The 20,338-nt window shown below is 48.7% G+C and overlaps 1 protein-coding gene across 1 annotated transcript in view; it reads right to left on the reverse strand.

Moving 5' to 3' along the window:
* The window catches only part of MRPS9 (mitochondrial ribosomal protein S9), a 216,974-nt gene extending 204,007 nt beyond the window's left edge, over window positions 1-12,967 (reverse strand). The window contains exon 1 of the mRNA XM_063953421.1: window positions 12,737-12,967. Coding sequence (XP_063809491.1) covers window positions 12,737-12,838 — 102 coding nt within the window. The 5' untranslated portion in view covers window positions 12,839-12,967. The remainder of the gene's footprint in view (window positions 1-12,736) is intronic.
* Between the last annotated feature and the right edge of the window lie 7,371 nt (window positions 12,968-20,338).

Consider the following 20,338-nt stretch of genomic DNA (forward strand, 5'->3'; position numbering starts at 1 on the left):
GCTATCACATGATTTTCCGCCCAGCGAAGAATCCTTGCAGCTTCTGTCATTGCCCTTCTGCTTCTTGTGTCACCCTGTCTGTTTACGTGGGTGACTGCCGTGATGTTGTCCGAATGGATCAACTCCGGGTGACCTTGAAGCAGAGGTCTTGCTGAGCTTAGAGCATTGTAAATGGCCCTTAGCTTCAGGATATTTATGTGAAGTGATGTCTCCAGGCTTGACCATAAGCTCTGGAAATTCCTTCCCTGTGTGACTGCTCCCCAGCCTCGCAGGCTGGCATCCGTGGTCACCAGGACCCAGTCCTGAATGTGCGGCCCTCTAGAAGATGAGCACTCTGCAACCACCACAGGAGAGACACCCTTGTGCTTGGTGACAGGGTTATCCGCTGATGCATCTGAAGATGCGACCCAGACCATTTGTCCAGCAGGTCCCACTGGAAAGTTCTTGCGTGGAATCTGCCGCATGGGATTGCTTCATAGGAAGCCACCATTTTTCCCAGAACCATCTGATTGATGTACTGAGACTTGGCTCGGTTATAGGAGGTTCCCGACTAGCTCGGATAACTCCCTGACTTTTTTCCAGGATCATCCCTAAGAACAGAAGACGAGTCGTCGGAATCAGCTGCGATTTTGGAATATTGAGAATCCAATCGTGCTGCCGCAACACTACCTGAGATAGTGCTACACCGACCTCCAACTGTTCCCTGGATCTTACCCTTATCATGGAATCGTCCAAGTAAGGGATAACTAAAATTCCCTTCCTTCGAAGGAGTATCTTCCTTTCGGCCATTACCTTGGTAAAGACCCGGGGTGCCGTGGACCATCCATACGGCAGCGTCTGAAACTGATAGTGACAGTTCTGTACCATAAACCTGAGGTACCCTTGGTGAGAAGGGTAAATTGGGACATGAAGGTAAGCATCCTTGATGTCCCGAGACATCATGTAGTCCTCTTCTTCCAGGTTCGCAATCACTGCTCTGAGTGACTCAATCTTGAATTTGAACCTCTGTATGTAAGTGTTCAAAGATTTTAGATTTAGAATCGGTCTCACCGAGCCGTCCGGCTTCGGTACCACAACAGTGTGGAATAATACCCCGTTCCCTGTTGCAGGAGGGGTACCTTGATTATCACCTGCTGGGAATACAGCTTGTGAATGGCTTCCAAAACTGTCTCCCTGTCAGAAGGAGACATCGGTAAAGCCGACTTTAGGAAACGGCGAGGGGGAGACGTCTCGAATTCCAATTTGTACCCCTGAGATATCACCTGAAGGATCCAGGGGTCTACTTGCGAGTGAGCCCACTGCGCGCTGAAATTCATTGAGACGGGCCCCCACCGTGCCTGATTCTGCTTGTAAAGCCCCAGCGTCATACTGAGGGCTTGGCAGAGGCGGGAGAGGGTTTCTGTTCCTGGGAACTGGCTGATTTCTGCAGCCTTTTTCCTCTCCCTCTGTCACGGGGCAGAAATGAGGAACCTTTTGCCCGCTTGCCCACGAAAAGACTGCGCCTGATAATACGGCGTCTTCTCATGTTGAGAGGCGACCTGGGGTACAAACATGGATTTCCCAGCTGTTGCCGTGGCCACCAGGTCTGAAAGACCGACCCCAAATAACTCCTCCCCTTAATAAGGCAATACTTCCAAATGCCGTTTGGAATCCGCATCACCTGACCACTGTCGTGTCCATAACCCTCTACTGGTAGAAATGGACAACGCACTTAGACTTGATGCCAGTCGGCAAATATTCCACTGTGCATCACGCATATATAGAAATGCATCTTTTAAATGCTCTATAGGCAATAATATACTGTCCCTATCTAGGGTATCAATATTTTCAGTCAGGGAATCCGACCACGCCAACCCAGCACTGCACATCCAGGCTGAGGCGATTGCTGGTCGCAGTATAACACCAGTATGTGTGTAAATACCTTTTAGGATGCCCTCCTGCTTTCTATCAGCAGGGTCCTTAAGGGCGGCCATCTCAGGAGAGGGTAGAGCCCTTGTTCTTATAAGCGTGTGAGCGCTTTATCCACCCTAGGGGGTGTTTCCCAACGCACCCTAACCTCTGGCGGGAAAGGATATAATGCCAATAACATTTTAGAAATTATCAGTTGTTATCGGGGGAAAACCACGCATCATCACACACCTCATTTAATTTCTCAGATTCAGGAAAACTACAGGTAGTTTTTCCTCACCGAACATAATAACCCTTTTTTTGGTGGTACTCGTATTATCAGAAATGTGTAAAACATTTTTCATTGCCTCAATCATGTAACGTGTGGCCCTACTGGAAGTTACATTTGTCTCTTCACCGTCGACACTGGAGTCAGTATCTGTGTCGGCGTCTATATCTGCCACCTGAGGTAACGGGCGCTTTAGAGCCCCTGACGGCCTATGAGACGTCTGGACAGGCACAAGCTGAGTAGCCGGCTGTCTCATGTCAACCACTGTCTTTTATACAGAGCTGACACTGTTACGTAATTCCTTCCAACAGTTCATCCACTCAGGTGTCGACCCCCTAGGGGGTGACATCACTATTACAGGCAATCTGCTCCGTCTCCACATCATTTTTCTCCTCATACATGTCGACACAAACGTACCGACATACAGCACACACACAGGGAATGCTCTGATAGAGGACAGGACCCCACTAGCCCTTTGGGGAGACAGAGGGAGAGTTTGCCAGCACACACCAGAGCGCTATATATATACAGGGATAACCTTATATAAGTGTTTTTCCCCTTGTAGCTGCTGTATCTTTAATACTGCGCGTAATTAGTGCCAGGGAGCTTCCCTCCAACGGAGCTGTGAGGGAAAATGGCGCCAGTGTGCTGAGGAGATAGGCTCCGCCCCCTTATTGGCGGCCTTATCTCCCGTTTTTCTATGTATTCTGGCAGGGGTTAAATTCATCCATATAGCCCAGGAGCTATATGTGATGCATTTTTTGCCATCCAAGGTGTTTTTATTGCGTCTCAGGGCGCCCCCCCCCAGCGCCCTGCACCCTCAGTGACCGGAGTGTGAAGTGTGCTGAGAGCAATGGCGCACAGCTGCAGTGCTGTGCGCTACCTTGTTGAAGACAGGACGTCTTCTGCCGCCGATTTTCCGGACCTCTTCTGTCTTCTGGCTCTGTAAGGGGGCCGGCGGCGCGGCTCTGGGACCCATCCATGGCTGGGCCTGTGATCGTCCCTCTGGAGCTAATGTCCAGTAGCCTAAGAAGCCCAATCCACTCTGCACGCAGGTGAGTTCGCTTCTTCTCCCCTTAGTCCCTCGATGCAGTGAGCCTGTTGCCAGCAGGTCTCACTGAAAATAAAAAACCTAAAACTAAACTTTTCACTAAACAGCTCAGGAGAGCCACCTAGTGTGCACCCTTCTCGTTCGGGCACAAAAATCTAACTGAGGCTTGGAGGAGGGTCATAGGGGGAGGAGCCAGTGCACACCAGGTAGTTCTAAAGCTTTACTTTTGTGCCCAGTCTCCTGCGGAGCCGCTATTCCCCATGGTCCTTACGGAGTCCCCAGCATCCACTTAGGACGTTAGAGAAAATATATATCTAAGACAGCATCTTTTATTTATATATATATATATATATATATATATATATATATATATATATATATATATATACACACATACATACCCAGTAGACTAATGTCTCCTTGGGCATGTTAGATATATATATATATATATATATATATATATATATATATATATATATATATATATATATATATATATATATATATATATATATATATATATATATATATATATATCTAAGACAGCACCTTTTATATATATATATATATATATACACATACACACACACACACACACATACATACATACATACATACTAGGGTCTCAAACTCTGCTGATAAGGTATCTGTCCACGCTGCTACAGCGCTATAAACCCATGCCGACACAATCGCCGGTCTGAGTAGTGTACCAGAAAGTGTGTAAATGGACTTCAAAGTACTTTTACTGCATGCTATCTGCAGGATCCCTGAGGATAGCTGTTAAGTCAGCGCTACCTTTTGGGCAAACGTGACACCCTAGATGAAGATTCCCATCGTATCCTGGCCCTAATAGGGAAAGGATACTCCCTGAGAATTCTTTGTGGGAAACTGCAGTCTCTTGTCTGGAGATTCCCGCTCTTTTTCTTCATGAGATGAGGGAAATTTACCTCAGCTTTCTTCCCCTTAAACATGTGTACCCTTGTGTCAGGGACAGATGAGTCATCAGTGATATGCAAAACATTTTTTTATTACAATAATCATATATTGAATACTTTCCTGCCATTTTGGCTGTAACTTTGCATTATCGTAGTCAACACTGGAGTCAGACTCCGTGTCGATATCAGTGTCTATTATTTTGGATAGAGAGCATTGAGAGACTCTGAAGGTCTCTGCGACATAGGGACAGACATGGGTAGATTCCCTGTCTGTTCTCTAATGTTTTGTGCAATACATTTTCCTTAGCACTTAATTTCACATATCCAAACAGGTGTCAGCGTTGTCGACGGAGACACCACTCACACACACACACATTTGCTCCATCACCTCCTTAGGGGAGCCTTTTACCTCAGACATGTCGACACACACGTACCGACACACCACACACTCAGGGAATGCTCATCTGAAGACAATTCCCCCACAAGGCCCTTTGGAGAGACAGAGAGAGAGTATGCCAGCACACACCCCAGCGCTATTAACCCAGGAATAACACAGTAACTTAATGTTAACCCAGTAGCTGCTGTTTATATTGATTTTTGCACCTAATTATGTGCCCCCCCTCTCTTTTTACCCTCTTCTACCGTGTATCTGCAGGGGAGAGCCTGGGGAGCTTCCTCTCAGCGGAGCTGTGGAGAAAAAATGACGCAGGTGAGTGCTGAGGAAGAAGCCCCGCCCCCTCGACGGCGGGCTTCTGTCCCGCTTAAATATACATTTTTTTGGCGGGGGCTCATACATATATACAGTACCCAACTGTATATATGTGTACTTTTGCCTAATGAGGTCCATATGCTGCCCAGGGCGCCCCCCCCTGCGCCCTGCACCCTTACAGTGACCGGAGTATGTGAGGTGTGTGGGAGCAATGGCGCACAGCTGCAGTGCTGTGCGTTACCTCAGTGAAGAACGGAGTCTTCTGCCGACGATTTCGAAGTCTTCTAGCTTCTCATACTCACCCGGCTTCTGTCTTCCGGCTCTGGGATCGGACGACGAGGGTGAGATCCTGTGTACGATCCCTCTGGAGCTAATGGTGTCCAGTAGCCTAAGAAGCAGGATCTAGCTTCAGAGAGTAGGGCTGCTTCTCTCCCCTCTGTCCCACGATGCAGGGAGTCTGTTGCCAGCAGATCTCCCTGAAAATAAAAAACCTACCAAAATACTTTCTCACAGCAAACTCAGGAGAGCTCACTGAACAGCACCCAGCTCGTCCGGGCACAGATTCAAACTGAGGTCTGGAGGAGGGACATAGAGGGAGGAGCCAGAGCACACCAGAATCTAAATTCTTTCTTAAAGTGCCCATGTCTCCTGCGGAGCCCGTCTATTCCCCATGGTCCTTACGGAGTCCCCAGCATCCACTAGGACGTTAGAGAAAAAGGTATGAGCCCCTTCCACCAATCATCAGTGAAGAGTAGGACTACTCTTTTAGATCCGAGACCAGAGCCATCAGCGGGATCAGGTCTCTTCTGTACAGTGACTGCGTCACTACATGTCATCACTGCCGAGCCCATGCTGGCAGTAGATGGTGATGGGGAAGAAGGAATAGATAAGACCAGCACAAAATAATTATAATTAGTAAATTTCTGAGACAAGTTAATTTTCACAAATTAAGGTTTACCTTTGAATCAAGTCTCGGTGTATATTTTTAGTCCTATCTCATCTGTAGGATATTAATATGTTCCCAAAAGCTTGCCACTTGAATACACGTATAGAGCAAATACCATTCATATCTCTCAGTGTGTATGCACCAACAATGAACGATGCATGGCCCCACGCTCATTCATCATTGGTGTCAGCTCGTTCATACCTGCAGGTGAAAATGGACAATCTCGACCATATTAGCATGCAGGGCTATGTGACCAAGTGACGGCGGGAGTGAAGAAACTTCAGGCTAAATTGGGACTGAGAGGTAAAACTAGGCATACACTACACAATTATCTGGCAGACCATCTGTCTGGTTGGAATGCAAATCTGGTAATGTAGGTGAGCAAAAATAAAAATACCTACCGGTAATTCCTTTTCTGGTAGTCCGTAATGGGTACTGGGATTCTGTACTTTAGTACCATGGGTATAGATCGGGTCCACTGGAGCTTGGCACTTTAAAACCTTTAGTGTGTGTATGTGTGTGCTGGCTCCTCCCCTCCATGCCCCTCCCTTACAGACTCAGTCTAGGAAAACTGTGCCCGAGGAAACGGATATACCAAGAGAGAAGGAATAAATACAACAGTGGTGAGGCAACAAGCCAACACACAACCATAACCAAAAGGAGGGTGCTAACCAGAACAGAGGATAGCAACACCAACCAAACCAGGATAGCATAGCTATCCCAACAACATAATGGGACCGCAACGGCGGGCCAACCAAATACTTACTCTGGTAAGCAGGAAATCGAAGCACTGTGGCGGACGCCCAGTATCCACTACGAGAAAAGGAATTACCAGTAGGTATTAAATTCCTATTTTCTCTTACGTCCTAGTGGATACTGGGATTCTGTACTTTAGTACCATGGGGAAGTCCCAAAGCTCTCAAACTGTTGGGAGAGTGCTGAGACCCGTGTAAAACTGCCTGACCAAACTGAAGAAGGTCATCCTTGGCCAAGGTGTCGAACCAATAGAATTTCACAAAAGTGTTCAAACCAGACCAAGTAGCAGCTCGGCACAACTGTAATGCCGAGACACCCCGGGCAGCCGCCCACGAAGGGCACACATACCTCGTCGAGTGAACTTGAATAGACGTCGGCAAAGGCAGAGCCGCCGAAGTATAGGCCTGTTGAATGGTCAACCTGAGCCAACAAGCAATTGATTGCTTAGAAGCCGGACGATCAATCTTTGTGGCATCATAAAGGACAAACAGCGAATCAGATTTCCGACGATGAGCCGTCCTCTTGACATAAACCTTCAGAGCCCTCACCACATCCAAGGACTCTGGCCCGGTATCTGTTTGGATGGTCGACCATGTTATGGTCGACAGTCATTAGGTCGACATTGACATGGTCGACACATGAAAGGTCGACATGAGTTTTTCACATTTTTTTTCTTTTGGGGAACTTTTCTATACTTTACGATCCACGTGGACTACGATTGGGAACGGTAATCTGTGCCTGAAGCATGGCGAGCGAAGCAAGCCATGCGACGGGACGTGGTGCACTAATTGGGGTTCCCAGTCACTTTACGCAGAAAACGACACCCAAAAAAGTAAAAAAAACTCAGGTTGACCTTTTCATGTGTCGACCATTTATCCATGTCGACCATGCCAATATCGACCAATAGTGGTCGACCATTCATACCGGAACCCTCTGGCCCAATGGAAGTGTCAGATAACACCAGAACTACAATGGGTTGATTGACATGAAAAGCAGAAACCACTTTTGGCAAAATCTGAGGACGGGTCCTGAGTTCCGCCCTGTCTTCATGAAAAATCAAATAAGGGCTCTTACAGGATAAGGCTCCCAATTCAGAGATACGTCTTGTAGACGCCAAAGCCAATAACATCACTGTCTTCCAGGTGAGAAATTTTAACTCCACCTTATGCAAGGTTCAATCCGATTGAAGAAAGGACAAAACCACACTGAGATCCCACGGAGCTGTGGGAGGTACAAAGTGCGGTAGCAGATGAACTCCTTTTAGAAAGGTTTGTAGTTCTGGCAACATGGCAAGTTATTTTTGAAGAAAATAGAAAGCGCCGAAATCTGCACTTTAATGGAGCCTAAGCGTAGGTCCATATCCACACCCACTTGCAGGAAAAGTAGAAAACTACCAATTCTAAACTCCACGGGAGACAACTTTCTATTTTCGCACCAGGAAACATACTTTTTCCAGATACGATGATAATGTTTTGACGTTACCATCTTCCTGGCTTGGATCATGGTGGAAACAACCCAGGAGGGAAGACCTTTCCTTGCTAAAATCTCCCTCTCAACTTCCAAGCTGTCAAACGTAGCCGCTGTAAGTCTGGATAGATGAACGAACCTTGCTGAAGATCTTTTTGGAGCGGTATAGGCCAGGGATCCTCCACAGCCATGGTTAGGAGGTCCGAGTACCACGCCCGTCGAGGCCAATCCGGGGCAATCAGAATTGCTGGAATGCTTTCCCTTTTTAGTCTTTTTAGAACCCTTGGGATTAGCGGTAGTGGAGGAAACATACATAAACTGGTACCCCCATGGCGATGTCAGCGCATCCATTGCTACAGCCTGCGGATCCCTTGTTCTGGAACAGTAACGGCATAGCTTTTGTTGAGACGACAAGCCATCAGATCTATCTGCAGACAGCCCCACCGGTGGATTAGCTGTTGAAACACCTGGGGATGCAGGCCCGATTCCCCCGGATGGAGGTCGTGTCTGCTGAGGAAGTCCGATTCCCAGTTGTCCACTCCTGGAATGAATATGGCTGAGATGGCCCTTGCATTGGCCTCTGCCCAGAGGAGGATTTTTGACACTTCTCGCATCACTGCTCTGCTTCTTGTTCCCCCTTATCAGTTTATGTATGCCACTGCAGTGGCGTTGTCCGACTGAACCTGGATCGGCCGATCCCTCAGAGATGGGAAGCTTGTAGTAAAGCATTGTAAATTGCCCTGAGTTCCAGGACGTTTATCGGCAGAGCCGATTCCTGAGCTTGGGTCACAGCCCTTCACCCCCGGAGGCTGGCATCCGTTGTGAGTAGAATCCACGAGTAGATATTGAAATTCTTGAGTTCGATCAGGTAAGGAACTTGTAGCCACCATAATAGAGAAATCCGGGCTTTCGGAGATAAGGTCACTTCCTGATGCATGTGAAGGTGAGACCCTGACCATTTGTCCAGCAGATCCAGCTGAAATGGCCTGTTATGAAATCTCCCATATTGGATTGCCTCGTAAGCAGCAACCATCTTGCCCAGCAAGTGTATGCAAAGATGAATGGACACCTTGTGAGGGCGGAGAACCGAGCGGACCATAGCCTGGATAGCCAAGGCCTTGTCCATCGGAAGAAATACCTTCTGAGACACTGTATCCTGTATCATTCCCAGGAACTGAAGATGTTGGGTCGGTTCGGTTCCAAGTGAGATATCTGGAAGTTTAGGATCCACCCATGATCCGTAAGCAGGCGAGTTGTCAAATCGATGCTGTGCAATAGATGCTCCCTGGACATAACCTTTATAAGGAGATCGTCCAAGTAGGGGACTATGTTGACTCCCATTATGCGCAGTTGCAACATCATCTCCACCATGACTTTGGCGAAGACCCTTGGAGCTGTGGACAGGCCTAAGGGCAAGGCCTGAAACTGGAAATGGTCGTCCAAGATGGCGAACCTGAGGTAAGCCTGATGAGGGGGCCACATAGGGATGTGTAGGTAAGCATCCTTGACATCTAGAAATACTAGGAATTCCCCCTCTTCCAGACCGGAGACCACTGCCCGCAGGAATTCCATCTTGAATTTGAACACCTGTAGATATGGGTTTAGAGACTTCAGGTTTAAGATGGGTCGCACTGAACCGTCCGGTTTTGGAACAACAACAAAAAACTGTAGTAAAAACCCCTGTTGTGGAAGGGAGGAGGCACAGGAATCCCCACACCTGTCCGCAAAAGTTTTTGAATGGCCTCTTGCAAGGCAACTTTTGCTGCGGGCAAAACTGGTAAAACCTATTTTTAAAAATCTGCGAGGAGGAAGTGTTTGAAATTCCAGCTGGTAACCTTGGAAAATGAGGTCCCTCACCCAAGGATCCCGGCAGGACTTCGCCCACACGTGGGCGAAGTGTTGAAGGCGAGCACCCACCTAAAAATCACCCTGCCGCTGGGGCCAACCGTCACGTGGAGGGCTTAGCGACAGGGGATCCGGTGGTCTGGTCCAGGGAGGCAGCAGCTGCAGGTTTACGGGACTTACCACGAGATCCTCTCGGAGTGGTGGAGACGCCCCTGCCTCTGAACCTCACCACACGAAATGTCTGCAAAAAGGGTCCTGTGTAAGTATGTCTAGCAGGTGGCGCAGCCGACGGCAGATAGGTAGACTTACCCGCCGTGGCCTGGGAGATCCATTTATTTAATTCGTCCCCAAACAAGGCGTAGAGGAAAGAATTTTCCACACCCTTTTTGGAATCAGCGTCCGCTGTCCATTGACGTAACAAAAAAAAAACAACAGAGGGGGCTGAGAAGCCTCCCTGGTATCTATTGCTTTAGCCATGGGATAAATAGACTGATTCAACACCTGTCTCTCCTTTTTAGCTGCAGCTAATTCTGAATAATGCATAGAAAATTGTCTAACCAGTCAGGTGCCTGTGAACTGTGTCCCTGTGGAGATAAGGAGCATTGTTCACACATGAGAGACCCCGCAGATGAGGGGGTAGAGTTACAAGCAGCACACATAACCATGTCTACAGACATATTAACACCACTGTAAAAAAAACAGAGCAGCTCACTGCAAACACCTCCACACTGACCCTAGAGAGCCCCTGGAGTGACACGGAGGGAATGGAGACCAGCACACCAACCTAATGTGGCAATGTAAGTGTAAATCTTACATAAGTGCAGCGGCGCTGCCGCTGGAGAGCTCACTCCCCCCCTGCTATGACCCCCTGGTACCAGGACAGAAGACTAACAGCGTGGGTCCCCAGAGGAGCAGCGTCCATGCAGCCTTGATCCGCAGCAGCAGGAAATGGCGCCTTCCCGCCTCTGGTCCCACTCCAGGAAGCCCCGCCCCTTTCCATGGCGCACGGTCCCTGTGATCTACGTTATTTATACTGGCTCTTTTTACACCCAGTAAAACATAACAGTACACACAAAGTCTTATCTGACAGTGAACACCGCTGAGGAGAGCCAGTTCTGTCCACGGCGGGCATCGCGGCTTGTCGCCCATGACCGCCGCACAACCTGCCGCCATTTCAACTGCACCGGGGACCCGCTAACCGGGACCCTGGTGGAACACTCACCACACCTGCAAACTTCGGCATCTGTTAGATGGTGGCGGCTAGCTGGTGGAGTGGGCACACATACTAACGATGTGTGATCAGCGCCTCAGGAGCTCAGTGTCCTGTCAGATGGGATTACAAACCATTAAATCTCGTAACTAAAATATAAATTAAAAGGAAACTCTCTGGAGCTCCAGAGTTGATCGCATGTAGCAACTTTTTGTTGCTCGTGCGATCAACTTGACACCGCCTATGGGAAAGTGTATTTTAGCATAGCAGGGCTGCGATCGCTTGTGCTGCCCTGCTATGCTAAAAAAAGTTTCCTGCAAAACAAGACCAGGGTTAGACCTACTTACCCTGTGCAACGGGATCCAGCAACGAAGGTCTCGGGATTGACGTCAGACATACGCCCTCCATGAATTTGGATATCCACGGCCGGAAAAAGCGGAGTAGACGCCCCGGAACGTCTCCCCGCCGTCAATCTTCTTGTGATCGCCGCTGCAATCACTTTCAGCGCTGGCGGCGTCGCTGCCCGGTGACAACCATCGCCAGGCAACGACACACGTGCACATTGCGGGCGCCGCACAGCCGCAGTCCTGACCCGTTCGCACGCAGCGGTTCTTAAGGTTTTAAAGTGCCAGGCTCCAGTGGACCTGATCTATACCCATGGTACTAAAGTACAGAATCCCAGTATCCACTAGGACGTAAGAGAAAGACAATCGACCATTTGCTCCCAAACACTGGAAAATGGACAAAATTGGACATTCAGACAAATTGGTTAAATCCGTCATTTGCTCCCATACATTACCAGACTTTCATACCAAATAAACAGTGCTGTGCGAGAAAGAAAAAAAAAAGTATGATACTTACTGGTCCAGTGGTGTCCGCAGCTCCCCTACATCTTTCCACTGGGGCAGGGCCCGCTGGGAGGTGAGGGGGCGTTTTAATGTTCTGTAAAGTTTAAAAATATTCTGAAGCAGTTTAGCTATGCTAACCCTGGGGTGCCGTGTTCTGAACTTGAATATTACTGGTTACATTTTAGGATGTTTGACACAAAAGATTTTTAACCCAACATATATCCTGGAATGTGCATCACACTGGTGCTATTTCTTCCACACAATAGTGGGGCAGATGTATTAACCTGGAGACGGCATAAGGAAGTGATAAACCAGTGATATGTGCAAGGTGATAAAGGCACCAGCCAATCAGATCCTAACTGTTAATTTACATATTAGAGCTGATTGGCTGGTGCCTTTATCACCTTGCACATATCACTGGTTTATCACTTCCTTATGCCGTCTCCAGGTTAATACATCTGCCCCACTGTCACCTGTGTCGTGACAGGGACATTTTACACGAATCTTGCGATAACTGCATCTGTGTGAAAATGGTATGAACGGTGTAATGTAATGCTGGAAGTGGTGCACGCCCATATGTATGAATGAGACCAAAGCCTTGCAGCCAGTGATTACAGCCGTTACTGTATGTGCGGCATCCCCCTCCGGCCGGTGAGAAGGTACAGTAAGCCGTAAGGTTGGGGTGGGTGATATGTGTTGGGGTGGGTGATATGTAATAGCTCACAGCTATAAGCACAACGGCAATTGCTTGTGCTAGCAATACTCCCATGACTTGGATGCCCGCATTACCCACCTCAGAGCAAGCTGCAGCCGCCACCGACGTCTTCCAAGGACACGCTCCCAACGCCCGCAGCGTACAGGCTGCTAGCCCCGAGCTGCGATAGACCGCAGCCATGCTGAGGACAGACTGGGGTGAAAACCCGGATACGGAACTGCAGCCAGGAGACGCTATTAGAAGCTGACAGTAAAAAATAGAGAGGTTTCAGAATCCAACTACTACATCCGGGGACCAAAGCAAGCCACAGCGGAAGTGACTGTCCAATGTGAAAGTGGTCTATGTGTTACAATGTATAGTCATGTAGGCTGACCATATTATTCCTTTAACCTGGGACACTCATGAATTACACAGGTTCTGTGGCTGGCTGACTACAAGGCTGCATTTCAGCTGGTTTTAAGCAGCCACAGAACCTGTGTAATTCATGAGTGTCCCAGGTTAAAGGGATAATATGGTCAGCCTAAGTCATGGTAAGTGACAGGTGTAGGAGAAAAGGGTACTTTATAAATATCAAAGCTTCAGAAATGAATTCTGGTTATTTATATTCCGGCTGATTGCTGTTTACTATTGGATAAATAGCTAGCCCACTTATATCATTATAATCTCTACGTAGGAAGACATTTTTGCTGTTGCTTTCAAACATTCTGCAAACGATTCTGAGAAATTGACACTTGGGGATCAATCCAGTTAGCGGTGATGATCGCTGGTGTGAGTCACTTTACGGCGAGACAAATTCACACAAAAGTGCTCGCCACCTCATAGGGGTCCAAGCAATTTTGTGCAAATTCAGGCTGAAACTAGCCCACGAAAGGTACGAGATTGGTGCCGTTTCCAACATTGAAACACCGCGGCAATGGCATATTACACCCTTCATGGCTAATTGGGATGACCAATTGTTAGCCCTGGTGGCTGTCAGTGCTAGGCTTGACAGAGCGATTGATTTGTTGCTCTGGGCACAAACAGCTGCCAGCGCCAGCATTTTTGCTTGCAGCAGAAACCCCCCACCTCCCGTCCTGGTGAGCAGCAATATGCAAAAAGGGACCTGTTTGGGCACCCAAATGGCACTTTCTCTTACGTCCTAGAGGATGCTGGGGTCCATATTAGTACCATGGGGTATAGACAGGTCCACCAGGAGCCATTGGCACTTTAAGAGTTTAACAATGTGGGCTGGCTCCTCCCTCTATGCCCCTCTTACCAGACTCAGTTTAGAAAATGTGCCCGGAGGAGCCGGTCACAGCTAGGGGAGCTCTACAGAGCTTCTTTAGTAAAGTTTATTTTAGAGTTTGTTATTTTACAGGGAGGCTGCTGGCAACAGCCTCCCTGCATCGAGGGACTGAGGGGGGGAGCAGTGTACGCCCTGCGGGGTCTGAGCCACTGTCTCCGCTGACTGGACACTGAGCTCCAGAGGGGATAGATCGCTCCCCGCCACAGGGGATCGCTCACCCCGGCAGCATGCCGCCACCCCCTTGCAGAGCTGAAGTGTGGCGAGTGAGTCATCAGCTCCCTAACAAGCATGGAGCCGATGTGAAGATGGCGGCTACAGGGTAGGAGCGCAGTACTGACTGCGCCCCGGGGGCTCAGTGGTACATGGTGAGGCGCTGTGAGGGGCGCCCTGAGCAGGCGCCTTAACCCTACACTGACCAGAAAGCCTGTCGGGGTCCTCGGATCTCAGCCAGCACTAAATCCTCAGGCCAGTACAATCTTGGAAGAGCGGGAAGACAGCGCCATTAAGGGGGCGGAGCTTCTCAGAGCGGACCCAGCAGCGTTCAGCGCCATTTTCATGCCTGCAGACACGCTGCCAAGTGAAGAGCAGTCCCTCCAGGGCACCTCCACCTATCTGTACGGTACCAGGGGGTTGTAAAAGGGAGGGGAAGCTGTGTAGAGACTGTGTCACCTATTAAGGGACACAGTCAGCGCTGGTTAAGGGTCTCCCTATACCTATATAGCGCTATGTGTGGATTGGCTCCAATCTCTGTATCTCTCTGCCGTTCTTGGGGGGGAAACTCTGCCCTGTACCCTGTGTGTATGTGGGGTGTACAAGCAACCATGTCTAGAGACTCTGTCTCATATGCTGCAGAGGATATATCTTCTCAGGAAGATCCCATCCCATGTAATCAGGATTGCACTGTTGTAGCGCTGATCCCAGCTAGGGAACCGGAATGGTTAGCCTCTCTTAGACGGGCTATTTCTCAGATTTCTGAAAGGGTTGCAAGAACTGGGCATGCATCTCAGGTATTGCAGTCCTCTATGGCAGTATGGTCAGATACTGCTCTCCCGGGGCCCCCTGCGGTACATTCTCACAAACGTGCTTTTGCCCAAATTACGCAGGATGACACAGATACCGATTCTGACACAGCAGACGGTGATGGGGATGTGTCAAGGGGGACGGCATCACTTGCTAGGGGGGTGCAGTTGATGATTGAGGCCATGCGGGATGTGTTAAATATTTCTGACACACCTCCTGAGCAGGTTGAGGAGGCTTTTTTCACAGACAGTAAGAAAACCCCTCTCACCTTCCCTGCTTCTAAGGAACTAAATGCCATTTTTGAAAAGGCCTGGGAAAACCCGGAGAAAAAATTCCAGATCCCTAAAAGGTTGCTTTTCCCTTCCCGGAGGCCGATAGAAAAAAATGGGAGTACCCGCCTATAGTTGACGCATCTGTTTCCAGGCTGTCAAAACAAGTGGTTTTGCCTGTCACGGGATCTGCCGTGTTGAAAGACCCGGCGGATCGCAAGGTGGATGCTATGCTCAAATCCATTTACACGGCTTCAGGGGCAATACTGCGGCCTACTATTTCCTGTGCATGGATTTCAAAAGCAATTGCAAAGTGGTCAATCACTCTGCAGGAGGACTTGACTACGATGGATAAAGATGACGCTGATTTGTTTTTACGTAACATACATGATTCTGCAGGGTTTCTGGTGAAATCCATGAAGGATCTGGGTTCCATGGCGGCAGGGATCTCCTCCATGTCTGTCTCGGCTCGCAGGAGTCTCTGGCTGCGCCAATGGTTTGCGGACGCGGAATCCAGGAAAAGTGTGGAGAGCCTACCCTATACAGGCCAGGCTCTGTTTTGGGGAGGCGCTGGAAGAGTGGATTGCCACAGCTACAGCGGGTAAGTCTCCTTTTTCTCCCCTCAGCTGCACCGGCTACGAAGAAGCCTTTTTCTCCCAACACGTCACAGTCCTTTCGGCCCACTAGGACTAGAAAGAACAAGCCCTCTCACACCTTCTTTAGAGGTGGTCGTGCCAAATCCAAAAAGCCTGCTTCCGCAGGTTCCCAGGACCAAAAGCCTGCTTCTGGTGCCTCAAAGTCCTCCACATGACTGTGGACCGCACAGCCTGCAAGTAGGTTAGGTGGGAGTAAGACTCCGGCATTTCAGACACGTCTGGGTGTCGTCCGGGGGTACAGGCTGGAGTTTCAAACTCTCCCACCCTTCCAATTCAGGCTTGCTGGCTTTGCCGGCAGACAGAGCTATTTTACTGGACGCTATCCGAAAATTGGTTTTGTCGGAGGTCATTGTTCCAGTTTCACCTCATCAGTTGAACAAAGGTTACTTTTCGAACCTTTTTGTGGTACCGAAGCCGGATGGTTCGGTCAGGTCAATTCTGAACTTGAAATCATTGAACCCTTATCTCAGGGACTTCAAATTCAAAATGGAGTTTCTGAGAGCGGTTATCTCAGGACTGACGGAGGGGGAGTTCCTGGTGTCCTTGGATATCAAAGATACGTACCTCCACATTCCAATTTGGTCGCCGCATCAGGCTTATCTCAGGTTTGCACTGTTAGACAATCACTATCAGTTTCAGGCACTGCCATTCGGTCTCTCCATGGCACCGAGGATCTTCACCAAGGTGATGGCAGAGATGATGGGTCTCCTCCACAAGCAGGGGGTGAACATAATTCCATATCTGGACGACCTGCTGATCAAGGCATCGTCCAGGGAGAAGTTGTTAAGATCCATTGCTCTCACGACACATCTGCTCAGGGAGCACGGTTGGATCCTGAACCTTCCAAAGTCTCATCTGGAGCCGACAAGGAGGCTGTCTTCCTGGGGATAATCCTCAACACGGAGGTGCAGAGGGTGTTTTTACCGGCGGAGAAAGCGTTGGGGATTCAAACAATGGTCCGGGTTGTCTTGAAGTCAGCCCGGGTATCGGTTCATCAGTGCATCCGCCTTCTGGCGAAGATGGTTGCCTCCTACAAGGCTCTGCAGTACGGAAGGTTTCATGCTCGGTCCTTTTTAACTGGATCTCTTGGACCAGTGGTCGGGATCTCACCTACATATGCACCAGAGGATTTGTCTGTCGCCGAAAGCAAGGATTTCGCTCCTCTGGTGGCTGCAACTACCTCACCTTCTGGAGGGCCGAAGGTTCGGAATTCAGGACTGGATCCTTCTAACCACGGATGCAAGTCTAAGAGGTTGGGGAGCAGTCGCTCAAGGGGAAACCTTCGAAGGACAGTGGTCAAGTAAGGAATCCCTTCTTCCGATAAACATCCTAGAGCTAAGATGCCGTATACAACGGCCTTCTTTAAGCAGCACACCTTCTACAGGATCGGGCTGTTCAGGTGCAGTCGGACAACGTGACCACAGTGGCCTACATACACCGACAAGGCGGAACGAAGAGCAGGGCTGCAATGTCGGAGGTGACACGAATCCTCCTCTGGGCAGAAAGGCACGCTGTAGTGATGTCAGCGATCTTCATTCCAGGAGTAGACAACTGGGAAACGGTCTTCCTCAGCAGACACGATCTCCATCCAGGAGAGTGAGGCCTCCACAAGGAGGTGTTCAAGGAGGTAACCAGTTGGTGGGGGGTTCCTCACATAGACCTGATGGCCTCCCACCTCAACAAGAAGCTGAGGAGGTACTGTTCCAGGTCGAGAGACCCACAGGCAGTGGCGGTGGACGCACTAGTAACACCGTGGGTGTTCACGTCAGTGTATGTGTTCCCTCCACTTCCTCTTATCCCAAGAGTTCTACAACTTGTAAGAAGAACAAAGGTTCTGGCAATCCTCATTGCTCCGGACTGGCCAAGGAGGGCTTGGTATGCAGATCTGCTGGATCTACTGCTGGAAGATCCAAGGCCTCTGCCTCTTCGGGAGGATCTTCTACTACAGGGGCTGTTCGCTTATCAAGACTTACCCCGGCTACGTTTGATGGCATGGCGGTTGAGCGCCAGATCTTAGCTCGGACGGGTATTCCGAGCGAGGTTATTCCTACCCTGATACAGGCTAGGAAGGGGGTAACATCTAAACATTACAATCGTATTTGGAAAAAGTATGTGTCTTGGTGTGAATCCAAGAAGTTTCCTGCGGTGGAGTTTCAACTTGGACTGTTTCTCTTTTTCCTGCAAGCAGGTGTGGATATGGGCCTGAGATTGGGCTCCATCAAAGTCCAGATTTCGGCCTTAAACAATTGGCTGTCCTCCATGAGGTTCAGACCTTTTTGAAAGGGGTTCTGCACATCCAGCCTCCTTTTGTGGCGCCAACGGTCCCATGGGATCTTGATGTGGTGTTGCAGTTCCTGCAATCGGATTGGTTTGAGCTTCTGGAAGGTGGTCACTTTGTTGGCCTTGGCTTCTGCTCGACGTGTGTCGGAATTGGGGGCTTTGTCCTGTAAAAGTCCCTATCTGGTCTTTCATGAAGATAGGGCAGAACTCAGGACTCGTCCACAGTTCCTTCCTAAGGTTGTGTCGGCCTTTCATATCAACCAACCTATTGTGGTGCCAGTGGCTACTGACTCCTCAATTGCTTCAAAGGCCTTGGATGTTGTGAGGGCTCTGAAGATTCATGTGAAGAGGACTTCTCACAGAAAATCGGACTCTCTGTTTGTCCTCTATGATCCCAAGAAAATTGGGTGTCCTGCTTCTAAGCAGTCGATTTCTCGCTGGATCAGGTTCACCATCCAGCATGCATATTCTACGGTAGGATTGCCGTGTCCGAAATCTTTTAAGGCCCACTCTACTCGTAAGGTTGGTTCTTCCTGGGCGGCTGCCCGGGGTGTCTCGGCTTTAAAGCTTTGCCGAGCGGCCACTTGGTCTGGATCGAACACGTTTGCTAAGTTTTACAAGTTCGATACTTTGGACTCTGATGACCTCAAGTTTGGTCAAGCTGTTCTGCAGGAGCCTGCGCGCTCTCCCTCTCGTTCTGGGAGCTTTGGTACATCCCCATGGTACTAATATGCACCCCAGCATCCTCTAGGACGTAAGAGAAAATAGGATTTTAATTACCTACCGGTAAATCCTTTTCTCGTAGTCCGTAGAGGATGCTGGGCGCCCGCCAGCGCTTCTTTATCCTGCAGTGGTTATTTGGTTCAGTACTGCCTGGTTCCTTGGTAATTTCTGCGTTCTTTACTGTTTCAGTACTGTTTCAGCTGTTGCTGAGTTTTCCGGCATGTTGGCCGGATTTGCCTTGTTGTGTGAGCTGGTGTGAATCTCGCCACTATCTGTGTAATTCCTTCTCTCGAAGTATGTCGTCTCCTCGGGCACAGTTTCTAGACTGAGTCTGGTAGGAGAGGCATAGAGGGAGGAGCCAGCCTAGCCACACTGTTAAACTCTTAAAGTGCTAATGGCTCCTAGTGGACCCGTCTATACCCCATGGTACTAATATGGACCCCAGCATCCTCTACGTACTACGAGAAAAGGATTTACCGGTTGCTCTCAGCACTTTAGTTGGGTTTAGCCATTTTACATGGATAAACTCGTCACTGCAGGGCGCGATCAGCGTGTTAAAAAAAAAAAATTAAATAGCAACCCCTCCAATCTCCCGTCACTTTAGATGGGAGATTGGGCACTTATAAAACAATTAAATCGTCCCCTTGGATTGTTAACCTTAGCAGTTTTATATCATGGGTGACCTGTACTGATTGCTCTCCTGCTATGTTCATTATTTTAATTTCTCCAGCGATTATGTAAAAAAAAGACTTTAGAGGAGCGTTTGACAACTTACCAAGTACAGAAACAGAATTAACAAAACAAGAAAAAAGTGACTTACAGTACAGAACATTACAGGTCATGGTTATAAACATCACTGCTTTAGCGGTTATAGGGGCAAATTCAGTAAAGATTGCAAAAATTACAAATTAGCAAAAATTGCCAGCAAAAGCAAAATGCGAAAGCACGCCCAAACGGAAAAACTGCAACACTAATTTAATTTAACAAAAAGAAGCATACTTGCATACCTGACCCCCTCCATGAGGGAGAAAATGCTCTGTTCCTGGACTTTCCTGGTAATGTATGATTGCCATCACCTGTGGTGAGCTAGTTAATTGATAAGAAAGGTGTTTCACCACAGGTGATGGCAATCATACATTACCAGGAAAGTCCAGGAACAGAGCATTTTCTCCCTCATGGAGAGGGTCAGGTAGGCAAGTATGAAAGAAGGTGGCCTTGTGAAATGTGCAAATACTGCGAAAACCATCCTAATAATCGCAATTTTTGCGTACACATTACAAATGTACGCAATTTTTGCGTACATGTTTCTGATGTTGCATTTTTTTGCTAACAACATACTTCCCAACATGGAGGGACACAATACTCTGCTTCTGGACTTTTCTCCTAATTTATGATTGCCAGCACCTGTGTTGAACAGGTTAATGGATAAGAAAGGTGTTTCAGCACG

This window comes from Pseudophryne corroboree, chromosome 2, assembly GCF_028390025.1.
Source record: "Pseudophryne corroboree isolate aPseCor3 chromosome 2, aPseCor3.hap2, whole genome shotgun sequence".
NCBI classification, from domain to species: Eukaryota; Metazoa; Chordata; class Amphibia; order Anura; family Myobatrachidae; genus Pseudophryne; species Pseudophryne corroboree.